Source organism: Loxodonta africana, chromosome 3 (assembly GCF_030014295.1).
Source record: "Loxodonta africana isolate mLoxAfr1 chromosome 3, mLoxAfr1.hap2, whole genome shotgun sequence".
Lineage (NCBI taxonomy): Eukaryota > Metazoa > Chordata > Mammalia > Proboscidea > Elephantidae > Loxodonta > Loxodonta africana.
Genome location: NC_087344.1, coordinates 55,952,985 through 55,972,990, shown reverse-complemented (window position 1 = coordinate 55,972,990; position 20,006 = coordinate 55,952,985). Strand labels below are relative to the sequence as shown.

The following is a 20,006-nucleotide window of genomic DNA, read 5'->3' as shown; positions in this document are numbered from 1 at the left end:
TTCAGCTCAAACAGCTATAACTGCACCAAAGATGTGGAAGAAACCAAAAGATCGGACCCGAACCACTGAAGAGGTGTTAGAGGCAGAGTTGGAGGTAAGGGGCAGCAATAAATCCCTTTTATTTCATCTTCAGAGCAGTGGTACCATTTCATAAGACAAGTGTGTGTTTATACTTCTTTGTTGAGATACTGTTTTCCAAGTGAAACTTGATATATCAAGCTCAGAGACTGACTTAAAATCTATTCACAACAGAACTTTTTTCCTTGAGATTTTTAATAACATGTTTAATTATTGTCTCTCTTTCAAAGTATCTCTTCTGAAATGGCAAAAATAAGTTATTGTTTAACTTTTGATCAACACTTCTCCTCTCCCTAGTTGATTTTTCTTTGTATTAACCTGATAGAAAGACTAATCTGGTAAACAAAAAAAATGAAAACTTTTCTCAGGGACGTCTAGCTCAATTGGCATAACATAGTTTATAAAGAAAATATTTTACATCCTACATTGGCGAGTAGCGTCTGGGGTCTCGAGCAGCCATCTAGGGTACTTTGTTGTTCCTACCCCATGTGGACCAAGGGAGAATGAAGAAAACCAAATACACAAGGGAAAAATTAATCCAAAGGGTCAATGGATGGACCACAACTACCACAGCCTCCACCAGAATGAGTCCAGCACAACTAGATGGTGCCTGGCTACCGCTACCGACTGCTCTGACGGGGATCACAATAGAGGGTCCCAGACAGAGCTGGAGAAAAATGTAGAACAAAATTCAAACTCACAAAAAAAGTCCACACTTACTGATCTGACAGAGACTGGAGAAACCTTGTGAGTATGGCTCCTGGGCACCCCTTTAAGTCAATACTGAAGTCACTCCTGAAGTTCACCCTTCAGCCAAAGATTAGACAGGCCCATAAAACAAACAATAATACAGGTAGCTCAACCGTGTATATGAGACTAAATGGGTACACCAGCCCAGGGGCAAGGACGGAAAGGCAGAAGGGGACAGTACAGCTGGACAAATAGAAATGGGGAACCCAAGGTCAAGAAGGGGAGAGTGTTGACATGTTGCAGGGTTGGCAGTCAATGTCACAAAACAATATGTGTATTAATTATTTAATGAGAACCTAGTTTGCTCTGTAAGCCTTCACCTAAAGCACATGCACACACACAAAAGAAAACTTGTTTTTTTTTTTTTTTTAAATACCTGTTAACAATGGTGGTAAAAATGACCAAGTACGTTTTAGGGAAATTGATTTTGAATCTGTCATCTTTCAACTATATCTCAATAACAACTTCTGTTCGTGTGGTTTGTTTTTCTGAACAAAGCCACACCAGATTGCACTATGGATTACAGAGTTCCCAAGAGTAACAGATGATGTGAAGAGACAAGGGCAGATTTAGTCCTAAGGATTGGCCTGACAGTTTCCTAGGGTGTAATTTCAACATGCATAGTGTTAGGGTTTGAACCTTATAAATGAAGAGTAGTGTAAACAATCCATACGTAGCTTTTTTCTTTTTAAACTAATTTTGTTGAAGGCTTAAAATGATAATATGTAAATGTAGAAATTATCTTAAAGTGAACTTAAATGCATTTACTTCTATAAGATTTTTCTAGCTAGTTATAAAGCTTACCCTCTTCAAACAGCGATCAGTACCCCTTTGTTACTTCTCCCTGTCCTGTCATTGCTCTTGCATTATGCTCTGTTGATGTCACAGTTAGTCCCTTAGCAACCGCTAAAATGTTCCATGGGCGTGATTTCATTGTAGTTATCAGGGGGTAAGATTTGACAGTAAGTTATAGAGGTGCAGATGGTTGCTACACCCCTTTTGCAGCTGACTAAGAAAATGTTGCTCCTACAGAGAATTAAATACCCTCCAGAGGCACCACATACATTCCTGGTATGGCTATAAGAGCTTCATCAATCGATTCCTCTTTAGTTCAGCTATTTTTTATTTATTTTCTTCTGTTATACATCATGCTCTTTTGCACTGTGGCTAGATTTCTACGTATTATTGATCTTAAATATGTAGGCCACCACACTGTCCCTTCAAATATTCATCCCGTTCTTTAGATTGGGGATCAGCCTGTAAAGGGCCAGATAGTAAATATTTTAGGCTTTGCACGCTGTATGATCTCTCTCACAATTTCTCAAAAAAAAAAAAAAAAAAAATTTTTTTTTTTTTTTAGCTACAGTAGCTCAAAAGCAACCATAGGTGACACATAAGCAAATCTGTGACTGCATCCCAATAAAACTTGATTGATGAACACTGAAACTTGAATTACATGTAATATTCACATGTCACATAATATTCTTTTGATTTTTATTCAGCTAGTACAAATGTAAAAACACTCTTACCTTACAGTCTGTACAAAAACAGATGGGCCAAATTTGGCCCATGGGATGTAGTTTACAGAAACCTACTTGAGATTGTTATTCCTCAAATATGAGAAATGTTTTGACTCATTTTGAACCAATCACTTTTTTCTTAACCTTTTAATTTAAAAGTAAAATACAAAAGTATTTGATGATTTACACAGACTTCTTTTAGGAATCCTAGTTCCTTGCCTTTCCTAAAATTGAGCATTTGTTATTTTGAGTAGCTTAGCAAATGTTGGATGCCATTGTCTTTCATTTCCATTGATCAGGCTCCCCCCTTTCTTAAATCATTTTCTTAGCCTTTAAAATAATGTGTTTCAAGCATCAACCTAGTTTGGGTTATATATTGGATTAAATCATTGCAAATATTTATTATATAAAATTCTTTAAATTATAGCCTACAAAGATAACACGAAAGGTGATTCATCTTAAAATCACTGGTTGAGGCCTCTTAAATTTTGTTTAAACATTTTAGAATGACTATATTTCACCAGTCATTACATATGTAGGGGTCCCTACAGCTTGGGAAAAAGTTTTTAGCTATGACATTTCCCATCAGCGTCTGATCTCTAAAATCTACGTGATACTGCAAAAACTCAACAACAAAAAGACAAATAACCCAATTAAAAAATGGGCAAGGGATATGAACAGGCACATTAGCAAAGAAGACATTCAGGCTGCTAACAGATACATGTGGAAATGTTCACAATCATTAGCCATTAGAGAAATGCAAATCAAAACTACAATGAGATTTTGTCTCACCCCAACGAGGCTGGTGTTAATCCAAAAAATACAAAATTATAAATGTTGTAGAGGTTGTGGAGAGACTGGAACACTTCTACACTGCTGGTGGGAATGTAAAATGGTACAGCCACTTTGGAAATCAATTTGGCGCTTCCTTAAAAAGCTAGAAATACAACTACCATACGACCCAGCAATTCCACTCCTTGGAATATATCCTAGAGAAATAAGAGCCTTTACACAAACAGATATATGCACACCCATGTTCACTGCAGCACTGTTTACAATAGCAAAAAGATGGAAGCAACCAAGGTGCCCGTCAACAGCTGAATGGATAAATAAATTATGGTATATTCACACAGTGGAATACTAGGCATCAGTAAAGAACAGTGATGAATCTGTGAAACATTTCATAACATGGAGGAATCTGGAAGGCATTATGCTGAGTGAAATTAGTCAATTGCAAAAGGACAAATATTGTATGAGACCACTATTACAAGAACTCCAGATAAAGTTTAAACACAGAAGACAATGTTCTTGGATGGTTATGAGGGTAGGGAGGCAGGGAGGGAGAGGGATGTTCACTCACTAGGTAGTAGACAAAAATTTTCTTAGGTGAAGGGAAGGGCAGCACTTAACACAGAGATAGTCAGTACAACCGGACTAAACCAAAAGCAAAGAAATTTCCTCAATACAGCCAAAAGCTTCTAAGGCCAGAATAGCAGGGACGGGGGTCTGGGAACATGGTTTCAGGGGACATCTAGGTCAATTGGCGAAACAAAATGTATTAAGAAAATGATCTTCATTCCACTTTGGTGAGAGGCGTCTGGGGTCTTAAACGCCAGCAAGCAACCATCTAAGATGCATAAATTGGTCTCAACCCACCCGGAGCAGAGGAGAATGAAGGACACCAAAGACACAAGTAAATATGAGCCCAAGAGACAGAAAGGGCCACATAAACCAGAGACTACATCAGCCTGAGACTCAAAGAACTAGATGGTGCACAGCTACCACCGATGACTGCCCTGACAGGGAACACAACAGAGAATCCCCAATGGAGCAGGAGAACAGTGGGATGCAGATCTTAAATTCTAGTAAAAGGACCAGGCTCAATGGTCTGACTAAGACTGGAGGGACCCCAGAGGTCATGGTCCCCGGACCCTCTGTTAGTCCAAGACCGAAACCATTCCTGAAGCCAACTCTTCAGACAGGGATTGGACTGGACTATAAAACAGAAAATGATACTGGTGAGGAGTGAGACTATGCGGGTGACTCCTGTCTGGTGGCGAGATGAGAAGGAAGAGAGGTACAGGAGCTGGTTGAAGGTACACAGCGAATACAGGGTGGAGAGGAGGAATGCGCTGTCCGATTAAGGGGAGAACAGCTGGGAGTGTGTGGTGGGGTATGTATAGCTTTTTGTATGAGAGACTGATTTGATTTGTAAAATTTCACCTACAGCACACACACACACAAAAAAAACCTAGTGAATAGCTTCAATTGTATCTTTGCCTTTTAAAAATAGGTATGATGCACCAAAGAGCCCTGGTAGTGCAGTGGTTAAGTATTCGGCTGCTAACCAAAAGGTCGGCGGTTTGAATCCACCAGCTGCTCCGCAAGAGAAAGATGTGGCAGTCTGCTTCTGTAAAGATTTACAGCCTTGGAAACCCTATGCAGCAGTTCTGCTCTGGGTCACTATTGAGTCAGAATCTACCCAATGGCAATGGCTTTGGTTTGGTTTATGATGTACCAGAATGCAATTTTCTCCCTAGAGAAATATGTTACAAGCATTTTTCGGTGTATATATATATATATAGGTCACAGGCTCAGGACTTCAAGATCCAGTAAACAAAAATAGATTTTAACTAAGAAGTGAGCTCCTTGTAAAATGAAAAATAACCAGCTCTGTCAGACTTAGATACTTCAAGCTGTTAAACAGGTTCTCCATTTCAGTCAGGTGATAGCACAAAGATCTTCTTGTGTTCCTTTTTATATTTGCTGAGCTTTAGTGGCCAGGGTAGGAGTGCTTGTTTTTAGATTTCTAACTATGACTTTTTCGTATCCATCAAGGTCAAGGACTAACAGTTCTTTCCATTTCTCATCTTTAGTACATTTGAATTTCATTAGTCAGGCTAAAGCATTTCAGTAGCCGTTTGAATTGCTTGCCTCATCCCAGGAAAGGAAATGAGAAAAGTATCTTAAATAAACTTATCATTCTAGTTCCATATGCTGAAAATGGACACCTTTGTCTTGAGTAACATGGTTTTCCATGCTCTTTGAGGAGTAGGTGTAGGTCTTTATGTATATTTACACACAGTGAGAAAAATATAACCTCTTTGTTCACTTATTTTAGCCTAAAGCTGAAGAGGAGCTTTCAGGTGACAAAGTACTTGAATCTGAACAGGATAAAATGAACCAAGGGTTTCATCCTGAAAGAGACCCCTTTGACCTTAAAAAAGTGAAAAGTATGGAAGAAAATGGAGAAGAAGCTGAGCCTGTGCGTAATGGTTCTGAGAGCGTTTCTGAGGGTGAAGGAATAGATGTTAATTCAGGCTCCACAGATAGTTCTGGTGATGGGGGCCCATTCCCCTTTAAACCAGGTAAGTTTGTCCCAGTCTTCTGTGTACCTTTCTTTTTCCCCTTCACTCTGCTGCAACCTTAGAGAAATGTTGCTTCTTCATAGAGAGACACTGGATGGAAGGAAGATGTTTATCACATGTACATATATTTACAGACTAGATCAACAGGCATAAGTTAAAGTGACAAGCAAATCCAGTGAGTTCCATGTTGGTAGAAGTGGATATCCGATGCTGGTATTCCTCTTTTACTGACTTTCAAAAAGCAGCTGGTAAAGGGAAACTGTCAGTGCCAGGCTGGTTGGCTTCGTTAGAGAAATTTAATTTTATTCATTTTAATTGAAAGGCTCATTACAGCTATGACCATGCCCCTTGAGGTAGTGGTCTTCATCATTTCACAAGCCTTGAACTCAATTTGTTGACAGAAATTACTCTTCAGAGCCAAACTCTGATGTAATCAGTCAGAACCAGTATGACAGAGTTGTTGAGCACCTGCAGCAGTACAGGAAGTGCCCTGTGAAATGTAGGACAAACTGTAAAGGGTCTTTTGTCTTAGGATACCATCAGACGTGTTAAACTTCTGTCCCCGTCCTGTGCAAATTATGCTTGACCTTAGGTTTATGGAGATTCGGTATGAACATGTGGGGAAAGTGGTTCTTTTGACAGAAAGTTTGAGGTAGATGAGAAGTTTTTCTTAGTCTGCCAAGTCTAGAGTGACTTATCTGTGACATGGATTTTTAATTTAAAGCACCAGACCTCAAAAATAATCTAGACCAATGTTTTCTAGTTGGCTGGTTTTAACCCACTTAATAGGTTGTAAAATTAATTTAGTAGGTCACAAACAACAATTTTAAAAAAAAGGACAGAGTAGAATATATCAGTGCATTACATGTTGTAAGGGTAAGTATTATTTTGGGAAACTTTTATTTCAGTTATGTTTGCTTGTCTTGGGTCATGAAGTCAGTGTATTTTTTTACTGTGGTCAAAAATGTTTGAAAGCCACTGATCTATACTTATGACCACCTTAATGTACAGATCTTTTCACTACCAGCTGACTGCTGTTAATGGGCTTTATAAAATTGTAATGTTATGCTATTATCAAAACAATTTTTTCTTACCTCAGGACTTGATGTACTGAATTTGCTTTTAAATCTAGGCTTATATCAGATCACCAAGCACTTGTAGCCACCACCAATCTTTTCTTCAGAGAATTGTCATTACAAGGACTGCATAAATTATTTTTATCTTTCAGTTTGGCAAGGAAAAGGCACACAGCTATATAGGCTCCAACTCTACTGACCAACTGACTACCCTTTGCTTCTGTAATATAGACCAGCAGTAACTGGAAAGATTTAGAGATTTACAGTCTTGGAAACCCTATGGGACAGTTCTGCTCTGTCCTATAGGGTTGCTGAGTCAGAATCAACTTGACGGCAGCAGGTTTGGTTTGGTTTGATGCACTGAAACCCAGTTTTTTCGCTAAAGGAATATGTTCCAAGCATTTTAAGTGAGATTAAAAGTTACACCCCAATAAGATGATGTCTACTTTTTAATAACTATAATAGGTAGCAAGAATTTGTTTGAAACAATCTGCAAAATTCTCAAAGACCATGAGTGGGCCCTTGACCATAAATGGTTCGTATATATCATGTATATCGGGGGTCATATAAAGAAGGGTCCAGTCTGTTATATTGAAGTGATCTGAAGGCTGATTTTAATGAGAGTTTTGTTAATTATTTTCCAATACAACTTTCAAGAAATTCTCAGCTTTGTATAATGTGAGTGAAACTAGGAGTAGTGGTAGCTGTTACTATAGTTCGTTATAAATGTCAAGAACTCTGTTGGTGCTTTCCTTATGTGGGCTAATCGGCAACACCTTGAGGACAGGTGTGAGAATTCCCATTTTACACATGAGGAAATTGGCCTTAATTACATTTGGTATTTAGGTTGTTTACTTGTGCATTTGTTTTTGAAGCCTAAGCCATTGCAATTAAACCTGCAGAGTTTGCGCTATGGCAAAAATTAATTTAAAATTTATATTAGAAATATTAGCAAGGAGTGTGTTTGGTGTCAGGGTTTTTGAAGAAATGTATTCTCAGTTTAGTTGGCTCAGCAAGCAAGTGGGATAAGATAAAAAATTTTTTTAACTGAAAGGGATATTACAGATATGACCATATTCTTTTCATCAGATTAAACTATAGGTGGAGAAGAAAATTCTATATCTAGCTGCTTAGACTTTTCAGAATCTTAAATAAGTTGGTATTTGTTTTTGTGATTTCATGTCCTTTTTTCCTTTAAAATGACATTTCCAAATGAACAACCAAAGAAGAACCCTTTTCCATGAAACCGAGAGTATTATCAAAGTCCTCATTTCTGAGGTATTTGAAGAACTGTTTTTTTAAAAATGTATATTTATATTTAATGAAGATTGTTACTTGTCCCTGACCAAAGTTCTGTTTCATGTATATATGAAGTGGTTCCCATAGTGAATTGTTCCAGATGACTTCAGGTATCAAAAGGGGATCAAAGAACAAATGTCAGTTTAAAATCTTTACATGACATTTTCTGGCTGTACTCATTGTTTCCTTTGCTCTTTTTACTTATGACTAGATAAAGCAAATACTGGAATCTGCTTTGTACTTTTATTGGGCTTACGTATAATGACCCTATAGACTGTCATCTACCTGTATCTCTCTTTTTAGAATCCTGGAAGCCTACTGATACTGAAGGGAAGAAGCAGTATGACAGGGAGTTTCTGCTGGATTTCCAGTACATGCCAGCATGTATACAGAAACCAGAGGGCCTACCTCCCATCAGTGATGTGGTTCTTGACAAGGTACGCTGTACCCTCAGAGAAAGATATGTCTTGTGGCTGGGGACTGGTTTTAACTATCAGTGTAAATACGTAAGTTTGAGCAATATGTGAAGCACGAGTGATTTTTAGGAATTGTTAGGCCAAATGGTGTTGGAATTAAAATATATGATGTTTAAAAATTAGAGTTTCCCTAATCACTGTTAGATTTTGAGTTTACCGTAGATTATAATAATCTTAGGACTTGGCCCATATTTCAGTGGTGAATATTAAAAGTTTGTTTATTTGTCTACTTACTACAGCTGTTTCCTAGCAATGTGGTAACAATTATGTGTACATTGGGTAAAATGATATGGAGATCTTTCCCCATTATTTTAACTTTTCAATATAGAATTATAGTGGCATTGAGGACAGGTCAGACACTTAGGAAGGCCACTGACAGGTTAAACTTAAATAGGTGTCAACATAATTCAATTGATACATATCTCAGAATTTTCCTAATGAATTCTTCCAATGATTAAAGTCTCCAGTGCTATGCAAATAAACACCCTTTCTTTACACATAATTTTAATGGTCCATACAGAAAATTAGTAGGCAGTGTTTGTTTATTAAATTAAAAGGAGTAAAGCCAGATGTTTGTCTGTTCAAGTAATTTCATGTAAATCAAAAATGAACCAGTGCTAGTTACTAAACTTAAAGCATTTTTGTTTTGAAGAGGAAATGTTTATCGTTAACTAAAATATAGAGGTTGACTGCCTTATAACATGAGATCCACCTCTTGTGGAGATTTCCAGCAGCTGTTTATCTTGACATTATTTGCATTATTTTACTTCCTTGTAGCAAGAGGTTAGCTTCTTATTTCTCTTGATATCTAAGTCTTCTTTCTTAGGTACTTATGTGAGGACAGTTGAATGATTGGTGGTGCTAATTTGAGGCTACTTCAGTACTTCAGAGGGCAAGTGTTACATCCACTGAATTAGATTATTCTCTTAGAAAATATTCCTTCTGTCTTGCTACCTTATGTGTTTCTGGCTGGCCAGTCATTAGTTGGTTTCTCAATGAGCTACTTAGCTTTGTTGGCTCCATAGTCACACATTATGTGCCTATATAAAGCCACATATCTCAGATTAACAAAGCAGACAAAGCAAGATTTTAAATGGATCTACCCTACTACGGGAAACGTATCTCCTTTTGAGACTTATTGTCTACCTAAAGTACATGCTTTTACTAACCATAAGTCAACCTCAGAACCAAAATGAACAGTGTTAGGATTCCTATAGGCAAATGCTCTGATGTCCTGTTGAATATCCTGAAAAATGAATGCCAAAATTTGGCCCTAGTTCAGAGGATCTCAGAATAGCTTGTCTTGAGCCACTCCACTGGTTCTGTGTGTCTAGAGGGCCATTCCACTACTTGTGTCTAGCTTGTCCTGGGAATTTTGGGTCTAATTAGCCCCAGAGCACTAGAAAACCATTGATGTCCTCAGGGTTCTCAGGCTAGCCGAGGAGAAGCTTCAGTTTCCACTGGTTTAGAAGCCAGTGCTCACCATTTTAACTGACAAAACTTTTCAGTCAAGGTTTTGTTATCTTTGTAGCAGTGAATGCTCTGGAACTTGTATTAAGCTTTCCTTTGCTTCTTCATCCAGATCAACCAACCCAAGTTGCCCATGCGAACTCTGGATCCTCGGATTTTGCCTCGAGGACCAGACTTTACTCCAGCCTTTGCAGATTTCGGAAGGCAAACACCTGGTGGAAGAGGTGTACCTGTAAGTGCAAGTTCCCTACAACCCAGTTAATTAGAAACTGTCATAGGCTCCATGTCATTTTGTCTAACGGCAAGAGAGTGGCTTTTATTCATTGATTCTTCTAACCAAGAAAAAGAAGTACAAGAGGAGAAGACTCTCCTTTCCATACTAATATTAAAGCAAATAAAGAATACACTTGAGTCATTTTTACTTGAAAGGAGCTGGTGCGTTAATTTAGTCTTTTTTTTTTCCCTCATATTTTTCAGTTGAAATGACCTGCAAATGGGTTAAAAATAGAGCCAACCTTGATAGGATTCCTTTTTTGTTTTGAGGTATCCTGATACATTGGAGATCTCTGATGACATTCGGCTAATGGACATCTCTTTATCTTTGTTTCTACAGATCTGCAAAGTGCAGAGCAGGCATGGATTGCCAATCCTGGAACAGGGCAAAACCCCAGCATGCACTCCTCAGGCGATGTCGCACCCACCCCTGAAGAGCCTGCCTCTAGGGGTGCGCTGAATCCTTCTTGTTTTTTTTTTCAAACAGTAGTCTATGGTGTTATGATATTTTCTGTTTTGCTCTTCTCATTTACTGTAGGTTATAAAGTAAAAATATGAACAAATGACATGTAAAAAGAGTGCAGTATTGGTAAACTGCAGATTGCCATTACACCCTCAGTGGCAGGCTCTTCAGCGGTGGAAGTGGCATCACCAGTGGAGTTACGCTGGGGCAGCTGCACTGTGCAGGATTTGGCAGGCTCTGCCTACCTCACGCTTTGTAGACTTGCAGAAAGCATGAGGGAAAGTTGCCAAAGATGTGGCTACCTCTTTTTCCCAAGTTAGAATGACATAGAGAGCACTTAGTAAAGTTCTGAGGGAACTTGAAGTTTGATGTACATTTGCAGATCACCCTGTTAAGACTGCTTTATTTTGTGCTTTAAAAAATGGTTTTATATAAGGTGACATTTTTTATTTTCCCATCACCTTTTTATTTCTGGAGTGGCAACTTTTGAAACCTGCTTTGAAATAAGACTACACTGTATAAAAAGAAAGTCACTTTGTAGAAACTTGAATTATTTGGTTATTTGCCTACAGACAAACAGTAGTTGAAAATACCCGAGTGCCTACTATGTGTGGGGGACTTTGTAAAATCTACAGAAACCCTTCTTAATTTGAAGCATATTGTTTGAGCATCACCATATTAAAGACTTTTGTGTATTATACTCTCTTCTCACACAGGTTTGGAATTTAACCTCTATTTTCTCCAATTGCTAAATTAAGTTTTTTCTAAAGCTTGAATTAGCTCACCGTAAAGCTTTAGAAAGCAGCTTTCTAGAAACCTTTGCACCCTATTTTTCAGCATTATTTCCTTTTTGATGCTTTAAATTTATACTCACGCCAGTGTTTGGTTTTTGCTTTGTTTTGGGGTTTTTTTAATCTTTGGTCAAACATTTGAAATAATGCTGATAGCATTTTGATTTATTCTCTGTTTAACGGCATCTGTGGTTATATTGCTCAATTTTGTTCATATGTCATGGAAGGTATGAATTGTCACGTCTCTTCTTCAAATGTATACTGAGACTTTTCATTACGAACTTGTTCATTGTCTACTAATAATTAGTTATAGCAAAAAAAGAAATACTGTGAGTTGAAAACAAGCTAAATTTTTTGAAAAATATTTAAAATGGGAAATGAATTTTCAAAGTAACATTCAAAATGTACATTTACCTATTATGGCTGTGTGTATCAGACAAATGAGTCATTCTGGTGCATTCAAAGTAATGTGACTGGAAATAAGACATGATCTAGATTTTGTGGTGTCTCCAAAAAAGTCAACTTTAATTATTTAATTCACTTTCTTCTGTCATATGTTAAAAGATAGCTTTTTAAGTGAAATAATGATCTATTAGGGTAATATTGATAGGTGAAGCTTTATAGTTAGTCTTCTGGCTTTTTCCATAGCTAACAAACATTTCCCACTTAGTTTGCCCATAGGATCACATATCTAACACATAAAGGAACAGTAAATAATGCCGGTTGGAAAAAGCAGCAGCCCTACTTTTCATAGTTTCTGGTTCCATATTGCTGATAATTTTTGTCAATTGTTCAAATTTGCTTATTAATAATTGCCAACCAGTGATATTAAAATCTACTGGATATGCTTCACAGTATGACTTAAGTAGTTCCTACTATAAACTTTCTTGTAACAGATTTCTTACCAAGTGTTTTCAGTGCATGGCAAATTGTTTTAAAAGTCAGTGCAGTTATGTATAATTTTTAAGCATGAAAGGTCCTTATGGACAGTAAAGAGGATGCCTGTTGGAAGTACCCAGGCAGTATCATCTCTCTAGTTTTTTAAAAATCAAATTACTTGGGCAATTGTGGTATTATTTTAATACTAATCTTTTTCAGATATCATACAAAGTGCTCCAAAAGAAGTCTCTTAGAAGGGCTGTGGACCTAGACTAGCAATTTGCCACTCACATTCATTTCAACTAACTTTAAGATTAGTTGCACTATTAAATATGTGGGCAAAATCATAGGGACAAGAGGTTTTCTGAGCTCCTATCATTCCTCCCTTCTCTCCTTAAAGGAACACTTGCTTGTCTGTCTTCTTTTAAAATTGTAAGGATGAATATTGGCCCCATTTTCTCTGATTATTCAGGTAGTCAAGGAGTTTGAGGGTGTAGTTCAGTCTCTGAATGAGATAAATAGGATCATGCATATTCAATTCTAGAAGAAATGGGCCTCATTTCTTAATACATTTAAGAAAAATGTATGGGACTGGGTAAAAAATTTAAACTTCTAGCTCATCGGAAAAAAATAATTGTGACTTATTAGCTAATCAACTTCACATTTTGATACTTCGTTTTAGCTCTGACATTTCTGGCCTTTGAGAACATTATACTCTAAAGTCCTCCGTAATTAGCTGATTAGCCATTACTCAGCAATTATCTGTCCTTCAAGCAAGGAAACCAGCTTCATCTCTTTCTGTATACCTTATGACCGTTCGCACAGGATCCTAGGTTTTGCTTGTACTTAATAAGTGAGTTAATTCTTCATGGTACTACTTGACAGATACTATAAAACAGGATGGTTTATGTCAATTATTAAGTTTTTCACGTACAAAAAAGTACTTGAAATACTTAAAGGTAATTATACCAATCCACAAGCCATTATTTAAAAATTCCTTTTGGTTCTTTTTTGTTGATAATGATACCTTACTAAGTTTTAAAGGTCCTTTTACATGCTTTATATCGTATGATCCTTACAATAACCTTTTATAGGTAAGACAGGCAGGCATTTTGTATTAAGAAAGCTTAACCTCAACAAAGTTAAGAGACTTGCCCACGGTAACTGGCTCGTCAATATTAGATTTGAACTGAAGAGTCCAGTTCTTCTATCTCCTAATTTGCTTCTTTTCTCTACTGCACCACAGTCCTTCCAGGCATGGATGTTCTAGACGGTGAATTCATTCCTAGGGTGTAAACATGAGACCTTTGGAGATTAATTTATCAAACATGTTAAGGATTAATAAGTATGGTAAATTTATTAGGGACCCAATGTACTTAGATATATAATATTTGCAAACAATGTTTCTCTTAGTTATATCCAGAAATAGAAATATAATTTATAAATCGATCTTGAGAGCTTGCACCTAGGTTATAATTGAGCTATCTTATCCTTTTTTTTTTTTTTTATTCTGTACTACTATCAGTTAGCTTTTTAAAACTTTTTTCTTTTGAAACACTGTTGTTAACCTACTTAGTAATATTTCTTACGTCTTTATGATGCTTGCTTGAAATTCACACATATTTGTGGTGGGGCAGGTAAAGAGATGTGGCATAAATGATATCTGTCATTTTCCAGATTCAGATCTCAAGGCATATTCATTGATGTTTGAAGTAGTTTTTTTAATGGACATTTTCTGACTTTGTCCAAACAAGATTAAAATTATACCCCCAAATTATGCATATGGTAACTCTTATATGATATTGACACAGTTACCTCCACTTACACCGAGAAGCCTATGTTCTTGACAAATGTTTATGTCTAAATGCATGGATTAAACTAAGCATCTCATGATATAATTGTGTACTTGAGCTCTATCCAAGTTTTGAAAAGGGAATTTATCCACATGAGTCAACACTAGAATATAACCTGAATTTTACAAACCAGACATTGTTTTGATACATTTTGTTAACAGGACTGTTTTGTCTGGGCTACCATATCCAAGTTCCAGTTATAAAGAAATATTCTGGTAGTCGTAGTGTCTGGTTTAACAACTGTTGTCTGCGGGTACTTTTCCGATCCGGTGATCCTCTCTAGTTCTCTTTTAGTTACGCCATGCCTGCTACCTCCGCGTTTATGTAACCTCTCAGTTGTTTTAATGTTTAACAAATAGTCTTCGATCATAACATCAGTTTTATATCCTTAGCTGGATGCATTTGACAAGATTGTGTGAATAACTCAGAAATTTTAACTTTTGATGGTGTTCTGAGCAGATAAGTTATTTTTCTTAAAAAAGAAAAAAAAGATCACGTGTAACTTGAGTGCCTAATACTTAACCTTTGTGTCTTGAAGTATTTGGTGTGATCAGCAGGCTTGACTTGAGCAGCGCAGCATTCAGTTAATTGTAAGTACTCTGTATAGATATAATAAAGAATGTTCTTGTCCTAGTTGTTGAATGTTGCATCACGGAGATCTCAACCCAGCCAGAGAAGAGAGCCCAGGAAGATCATCACAGTTCCTGTGAAAGAAGATGTGCACCTAAAAAAGGCGGAGAATGCCTGGAAGCCCAGCCAAAAACGAGACAGCCAAGCTGAGGATCCTGAGAACATTAAAACACAGGTGAGAACAGAAGCACGTGCTAGCACAGTTTGGGAATCATAATAATTTTTTATTTCTTTTAACCTGTCATTTTAACCTGTTATGTATGTGTATATGTCAATGTTTAAGACTTTTTGTAATTTTTCCTATTAAAAGTTTTGTTCTAAAAGCAATCATGGACACCACACAACCTATTTTCTCTTAAAATTGTTTTCTGTAAGCTTTTTCAAAACCAACACCATGCCTAGAGGGTTCATATGTCATAGATTACTTCTGTCATTCAGGTTTAGATTAATATTTGCTTTTTAAAAAATGCATTTTTAGATTGTTAGTGATAGTCTCTTTACTCTGTGCTACTCTAGTTAGTACATTTCTTTTATGTCTTCTTATCAGGCTTTCATTTCTTGTTATTCCACCATATTAGCTAGAATTTAGAAACCCATCTTGCTCTGGAGTCTTTTGGGATAAAATTGAATACTTTGCGTCTTTGTACATATCCTGCCCTCACAACTTCTTAGGGCAAATTGAGTGGATTCCTTTAAGCATCAGAATTAGAATCCTTAAAGCCCTTATTTATTTTTTGTTATACACACAATGCTAGTTCCTACCCCTGCGTTACTTCTACTGTTTGCCTTGGGTATGTTTATAGGCACCAAAATTGCAATCTCTGCTTGAACTCAAACTTCACACCTGTGCCAGAGCCAGGCATCAAATACTAGCTTCTCAGTGTCTGAATCCTCATGTACCTTTCCTCTCACCATAAACAGTTTAGTGTAACAGTTAAGAGCTCCATTTCTAGAGGCAGCAGCCCCAGGTTTGAGTCCAGGCTCTGTTGGGCAAATTCTTAATCTCAGCTGTAAAATAGAAATAGTGATAGTACCTACCTCACTGGGCTATTGTGAAGATTAAATGCGGCAACATAAAGCACTTGGCATGGTTGGTTCCAGGAGCCCAGTTAAATGTTCAGTCTGAAAATGTTCCTGGAGACAGAAATGTGCCTTATAAACGCTGATTTTGATTTAGCACCGACACAGAACCTTATACATAGTAGATACTCAGTAAATGCTTGTTAAATGTATGCACTAAATAAACAAAATAGCTAATACAAAGCAAGGACCAAGATGACCCGATCAGTCTCAAAGGCATGCTGTCAGATCTTAAGTGGCTCCTTGACTTTGTTCATCTCTCCAGTGTATTGCCCCAAACATGTGCCGTCAAGGCCGTAGGTACATCCTTCTACAAATTCACTGAGGGCAAGTCGTTAGTCTTAAACCCCATTTCATGCCTGTATATGTCAGTCTGTGTTTTAAACACTTCTATGTTCCTCCCTGTCACACCCTGAGAAATGCTGAAAGATAATCAGCCTAAGTGGCTTGGACTGATAGTTTAAAATGTCCGGGAGATATTCATCGTTAAAGATGAAGATGCCTTGCTTTAGTATTTAAGCCCCTTGTATTAGTGCCTTATTTCATTTGATGCTTACAACACCTATGAAGAGGGAATAGATATGGTCTTTTTTTTTTTTTTTCATTTGAGGAAACTGAAGTGTCAAGAGATTATTTATTGCCCACAGTGTTGTGGTCACTGAATAGTTCATTTGTTTTGATTTGTAATTGGCTTCTGTTTTCTCAGTAACAGAGTTCTTCCCATTGTTAATTAATTTCTATTTCAGAAACATAATTATATCAACTTGAGGTGTCAATTAGCCAAGTTTCTATAGTGAACAGATGCAGTCAATCCAGTGGAATGTTAATAAACTTCTTTTTTAGAACCAGTATCACCTCATTTCTCTTGACCCATTTTCTAAATAAGGAATGATTTATTCCATTCCCTCTCTTTTTTGGTGTTATTATTCTCCTCTGCACACATATACTGTGTATTTACCTGTTGCTCCTGTTAATTGCTATTTCTGTCCGTTTTGTTAAAACAGTGGTTTAATTGTTGCCTCCACTTCAGAATACTCTTTCACTCTGACTTTTGGTCCTGTCACTATATTAAAAACAAAACAAAACAAAACATGAGTGACCATCAATGACCTTGTTCTTCCTATATTGTAAAATTTCATCTTCTCCTTGAAGCAGTTCTAAGAAATCATTGCCTTATGAAGTGGCTGGATTTCTACCGCATATACCACTATGGTGGGTTCACTGACTACTACATCTCTCTTCTATCTCCTGATTCCTACTGCCACTACCTCCTGATTCACCTTCCTGAAAGACTGATTTTACATTTTCACTCCTTCCTATCTTTTTAAGCTAGCATTCAGGACCTCATTTTCTGTCACTCTTAAACACTAATTGTCTGATCTTTCTAGGTGGTTTTCTGTGTCCCCAAACTAGGAAATCCTCAGTGATAATCCCAAGGCTGTGCTTATATGTTTTCCCCTTCCTAAAATGCCTTTACCCCTTTCTTTCTACTTAACCAACTTTTTCTGTCCTGTATAATCTGGCCCAGTTCTCATTTCCTTCATAAGGCATTCTCTGACTAACCGTCAGTACCTCTTGCCTCTCTAATACCTGAACCACTCCTTTTTCTGAAGCCTAATCCACCTAGTGCTTGCTTTATCACTTCACTTGGAAGTACAGGTTTCACCTGCTGTACGGAAGTAGAATGTTCCTATGAAACCTTTACAAAGCTGAAATGGTATAAGCAAAGAAGCAATCACCATTCATTTATATGGGAAAAGTTTTGAGCATTCCCAGACCCAAAAAATAACCTACCAAATCATACCAAATAACACGTAAAACCTAAAACAACACTAACAAATAGCAAAAGCAGTAAGGATGATAAATATGCAGCCTGTATAAAGTAGGATTTATAAAGTAGGACTACTATACGTACAGTGTAGTTTCACTTACCAGACTTGGGAAGAGAGTGAGCGTACTGGAAGGCTGAGAGATGGTGGTGTTGGTGGTGATGACAGCCCCAGTAGCCTAGCTATGATGGCTTGATGCTGAGATGCTGAGACTAGTTCCCAGGGAAGGAGCTTGGCAACACCACTCTTACTGCTCCGGGTGCACACAGCCTCTTTAAAGGCTTGGCTCACTGCAAAACAAATGCCGAATACTATTTCCATCTTTTGGCCTTTTTCTTTTTTTTAACCAAACCTAAAATCCTCTCCAGGTTTTTTTCGGTTAGCAAAAACAGGTACTAGTGTAGGTCTTTAGTAAAAGTGAAGTGGCATAAAGTGAACTTTCAAAAAGCGGGGGATATCTGTATATCCCGTCTCACAGCTGAATTTCAGTTGTCTGGAAGGCAATGAGTTTGTCTTCCGCTTCATTTGTGCTAAAAATAATTTATTGGGCATGGAGTAGATACTTAGTTATACTGAATAAATGATTTTTAATAAGTATTTGTTGTTGTGTGCCATCAGGTTGATCCCAACTCATGGCAACCTTGAATACTTTTTTGTTATCTTGTTTTTCTAGGCTTAAACTTTTAAACTTTAGAAAGTAGAGGTAATTGAACCCTTTTTTCTTGAAGTAAAGTTTAAAGTTTTAAATCTTAAAGATACTTTCTCAGTTGATAATAGGCAATGGAAAGAATTGCAGTGAATTTTCCCCTTCTTCCCAATAAACTTAAAAAATTTTTTCTTATAAAAGCAATACTTATTGCTAAAAAACCTGACAAGATTTTGTGTGTGTGTGCACACGTGCACGCTTTAGGTGAAAGTTTACAGAGCAAATTAGTTTCTCGTTCAACAATTTATACACAGATTATTTTGTGATATTGGTTGCAATTCCTGCCATGTGTCAGCACTCTCCCCTTCTCTGAAAATATAATTTTTTCAAATTTAAATAGATTCATTTATCATTTCTCTTTCCCAGAGAAAACTGTTTATAGGCTTTTTTGGTTATTATATCATGGTTTCTTAGATTTTTAAAACTATTTTTTTATTGAGACAGTCTACATAGTAATCTATTTTGGGTTTGGCTTCTTTCACTAAGCATAATGCATTTGAGATTCATCCATATTGTGTGTATGATGAGGTGTTTTTTTTTATTGCTGTGTAGCACTCCACTGTTTGGATATACGGGAGCTTCTTTATCCATTCACCAGATAAACAGTTTCCAGGTTTTAGAAATTATGAAAAAGTTGCTGTAAACATTTAAGTACAGGAGTTTGGGTGAACATAGTTATTATTTCTTTTGAGCAAATTTCTAGCTTTGGAGTTGGTGAATACATATTTATCTTTATTAGAAAATGCCAAATTGTTTTCAAAAGTAGTTGTACCATTTTACGTTTTCACTAGCAATGTGTGGGAGTTTAAATTGCTCCATATCCTCACCAGCACTTGGTATTGTCAGCTTCTTTAATTTTAGCCATTCTAAATGGGTATGTGGTGGTTTTTAATTTGCATTGTGGTTTATATTTAGTTTGCATTTCTCAAGTGACTAATGATGCTGAGCATCTTTTCGTGTGCTTATTGGCTACATCTTTTGCCTTTTTTTCATTAGGTAGCTTGTTTTCTTATTGTTGAGCTTTAAGAGTACTTTAAATATTCTTGATAGAACTCCTTTATTAAATGTGTGTTTTGCAAAAATTTTCTCCCAGTCTGTGGTTTGTCTTTTCATTCTCTTAATAGTGTCTTTCACAGAGCGAAAGATTTTAAATTTGATGGTGCCCAATTTATTAATTTTTCACTCATGGATTGTGTTTTTTATATCTAAGAAATCTTTGCATAACTCAAGAAAGCAAAGCTTTTCTTCTATGTTTTCTATTAGAATTTGCTGATTTTAGGTTTTACATTTAATTCTATAATTCGTTTTTGTATAAAGGCAGAAGGTATGAATCAAAGTTTTTTTGAGGTTTTTTTTTTTTTTTTTTGCTTCTTGATATCCAATTGTTGTAGCACCATTTGCTGAAAAGACTGTGTCCTTCCTCCATTGAATTTCTTTTGCACTTTTGTTGAAAATCATTTCATTA

At 36.7% G+C, this 20,006-nt stretch overlaps 1 protein-coding gene across 20 annotated transcripts in view; it reads left to right on the top strand.

The window, feature by feature from the left end:
- EIF4G3 (eukaryotic translation initiation factor 4 gamma 3) overlaps window positions 1–20,006 on the top strand; it is a 389,785-nt gene that overhangs the window by 288,870 nt on the left and 80,909 nt on the right. For 17 of the 20 annotated variants that reach the window (XM_064281421.1, XM_023551957.2, XM_023551955.2 and 14 more), the window contains 6 exons: window positions 6–94; window positions 5,470–5,716; window positions 8,395–8,528; window positions 10,150–10,269; window positions 10,651–10,761; window positions 14,931–15,101. In XM_064281421.1, the coding sequence (XP_064137491.1) occupies window positions 6–94; window positions 5,470–5,716; window positions 8,395–8,528; window positions 10,150–10,269; window positions 10,651–10,761; window positions 14,931–15,101 (872 nt within the window). The remainder of the gene's footprint in view (window positions 1–5; window positions 95–5,469; window positions 5,717–8,394; window positions 8,529–10,149; window positions 10,270–10,650; window positions 10,762–14,930; window positions 15,102–20,006) is intronic. The other 3 variants (XM_064281426.1, XM_064281418.1, XM_023551958.2) reach the window with 1 other exon arrangement.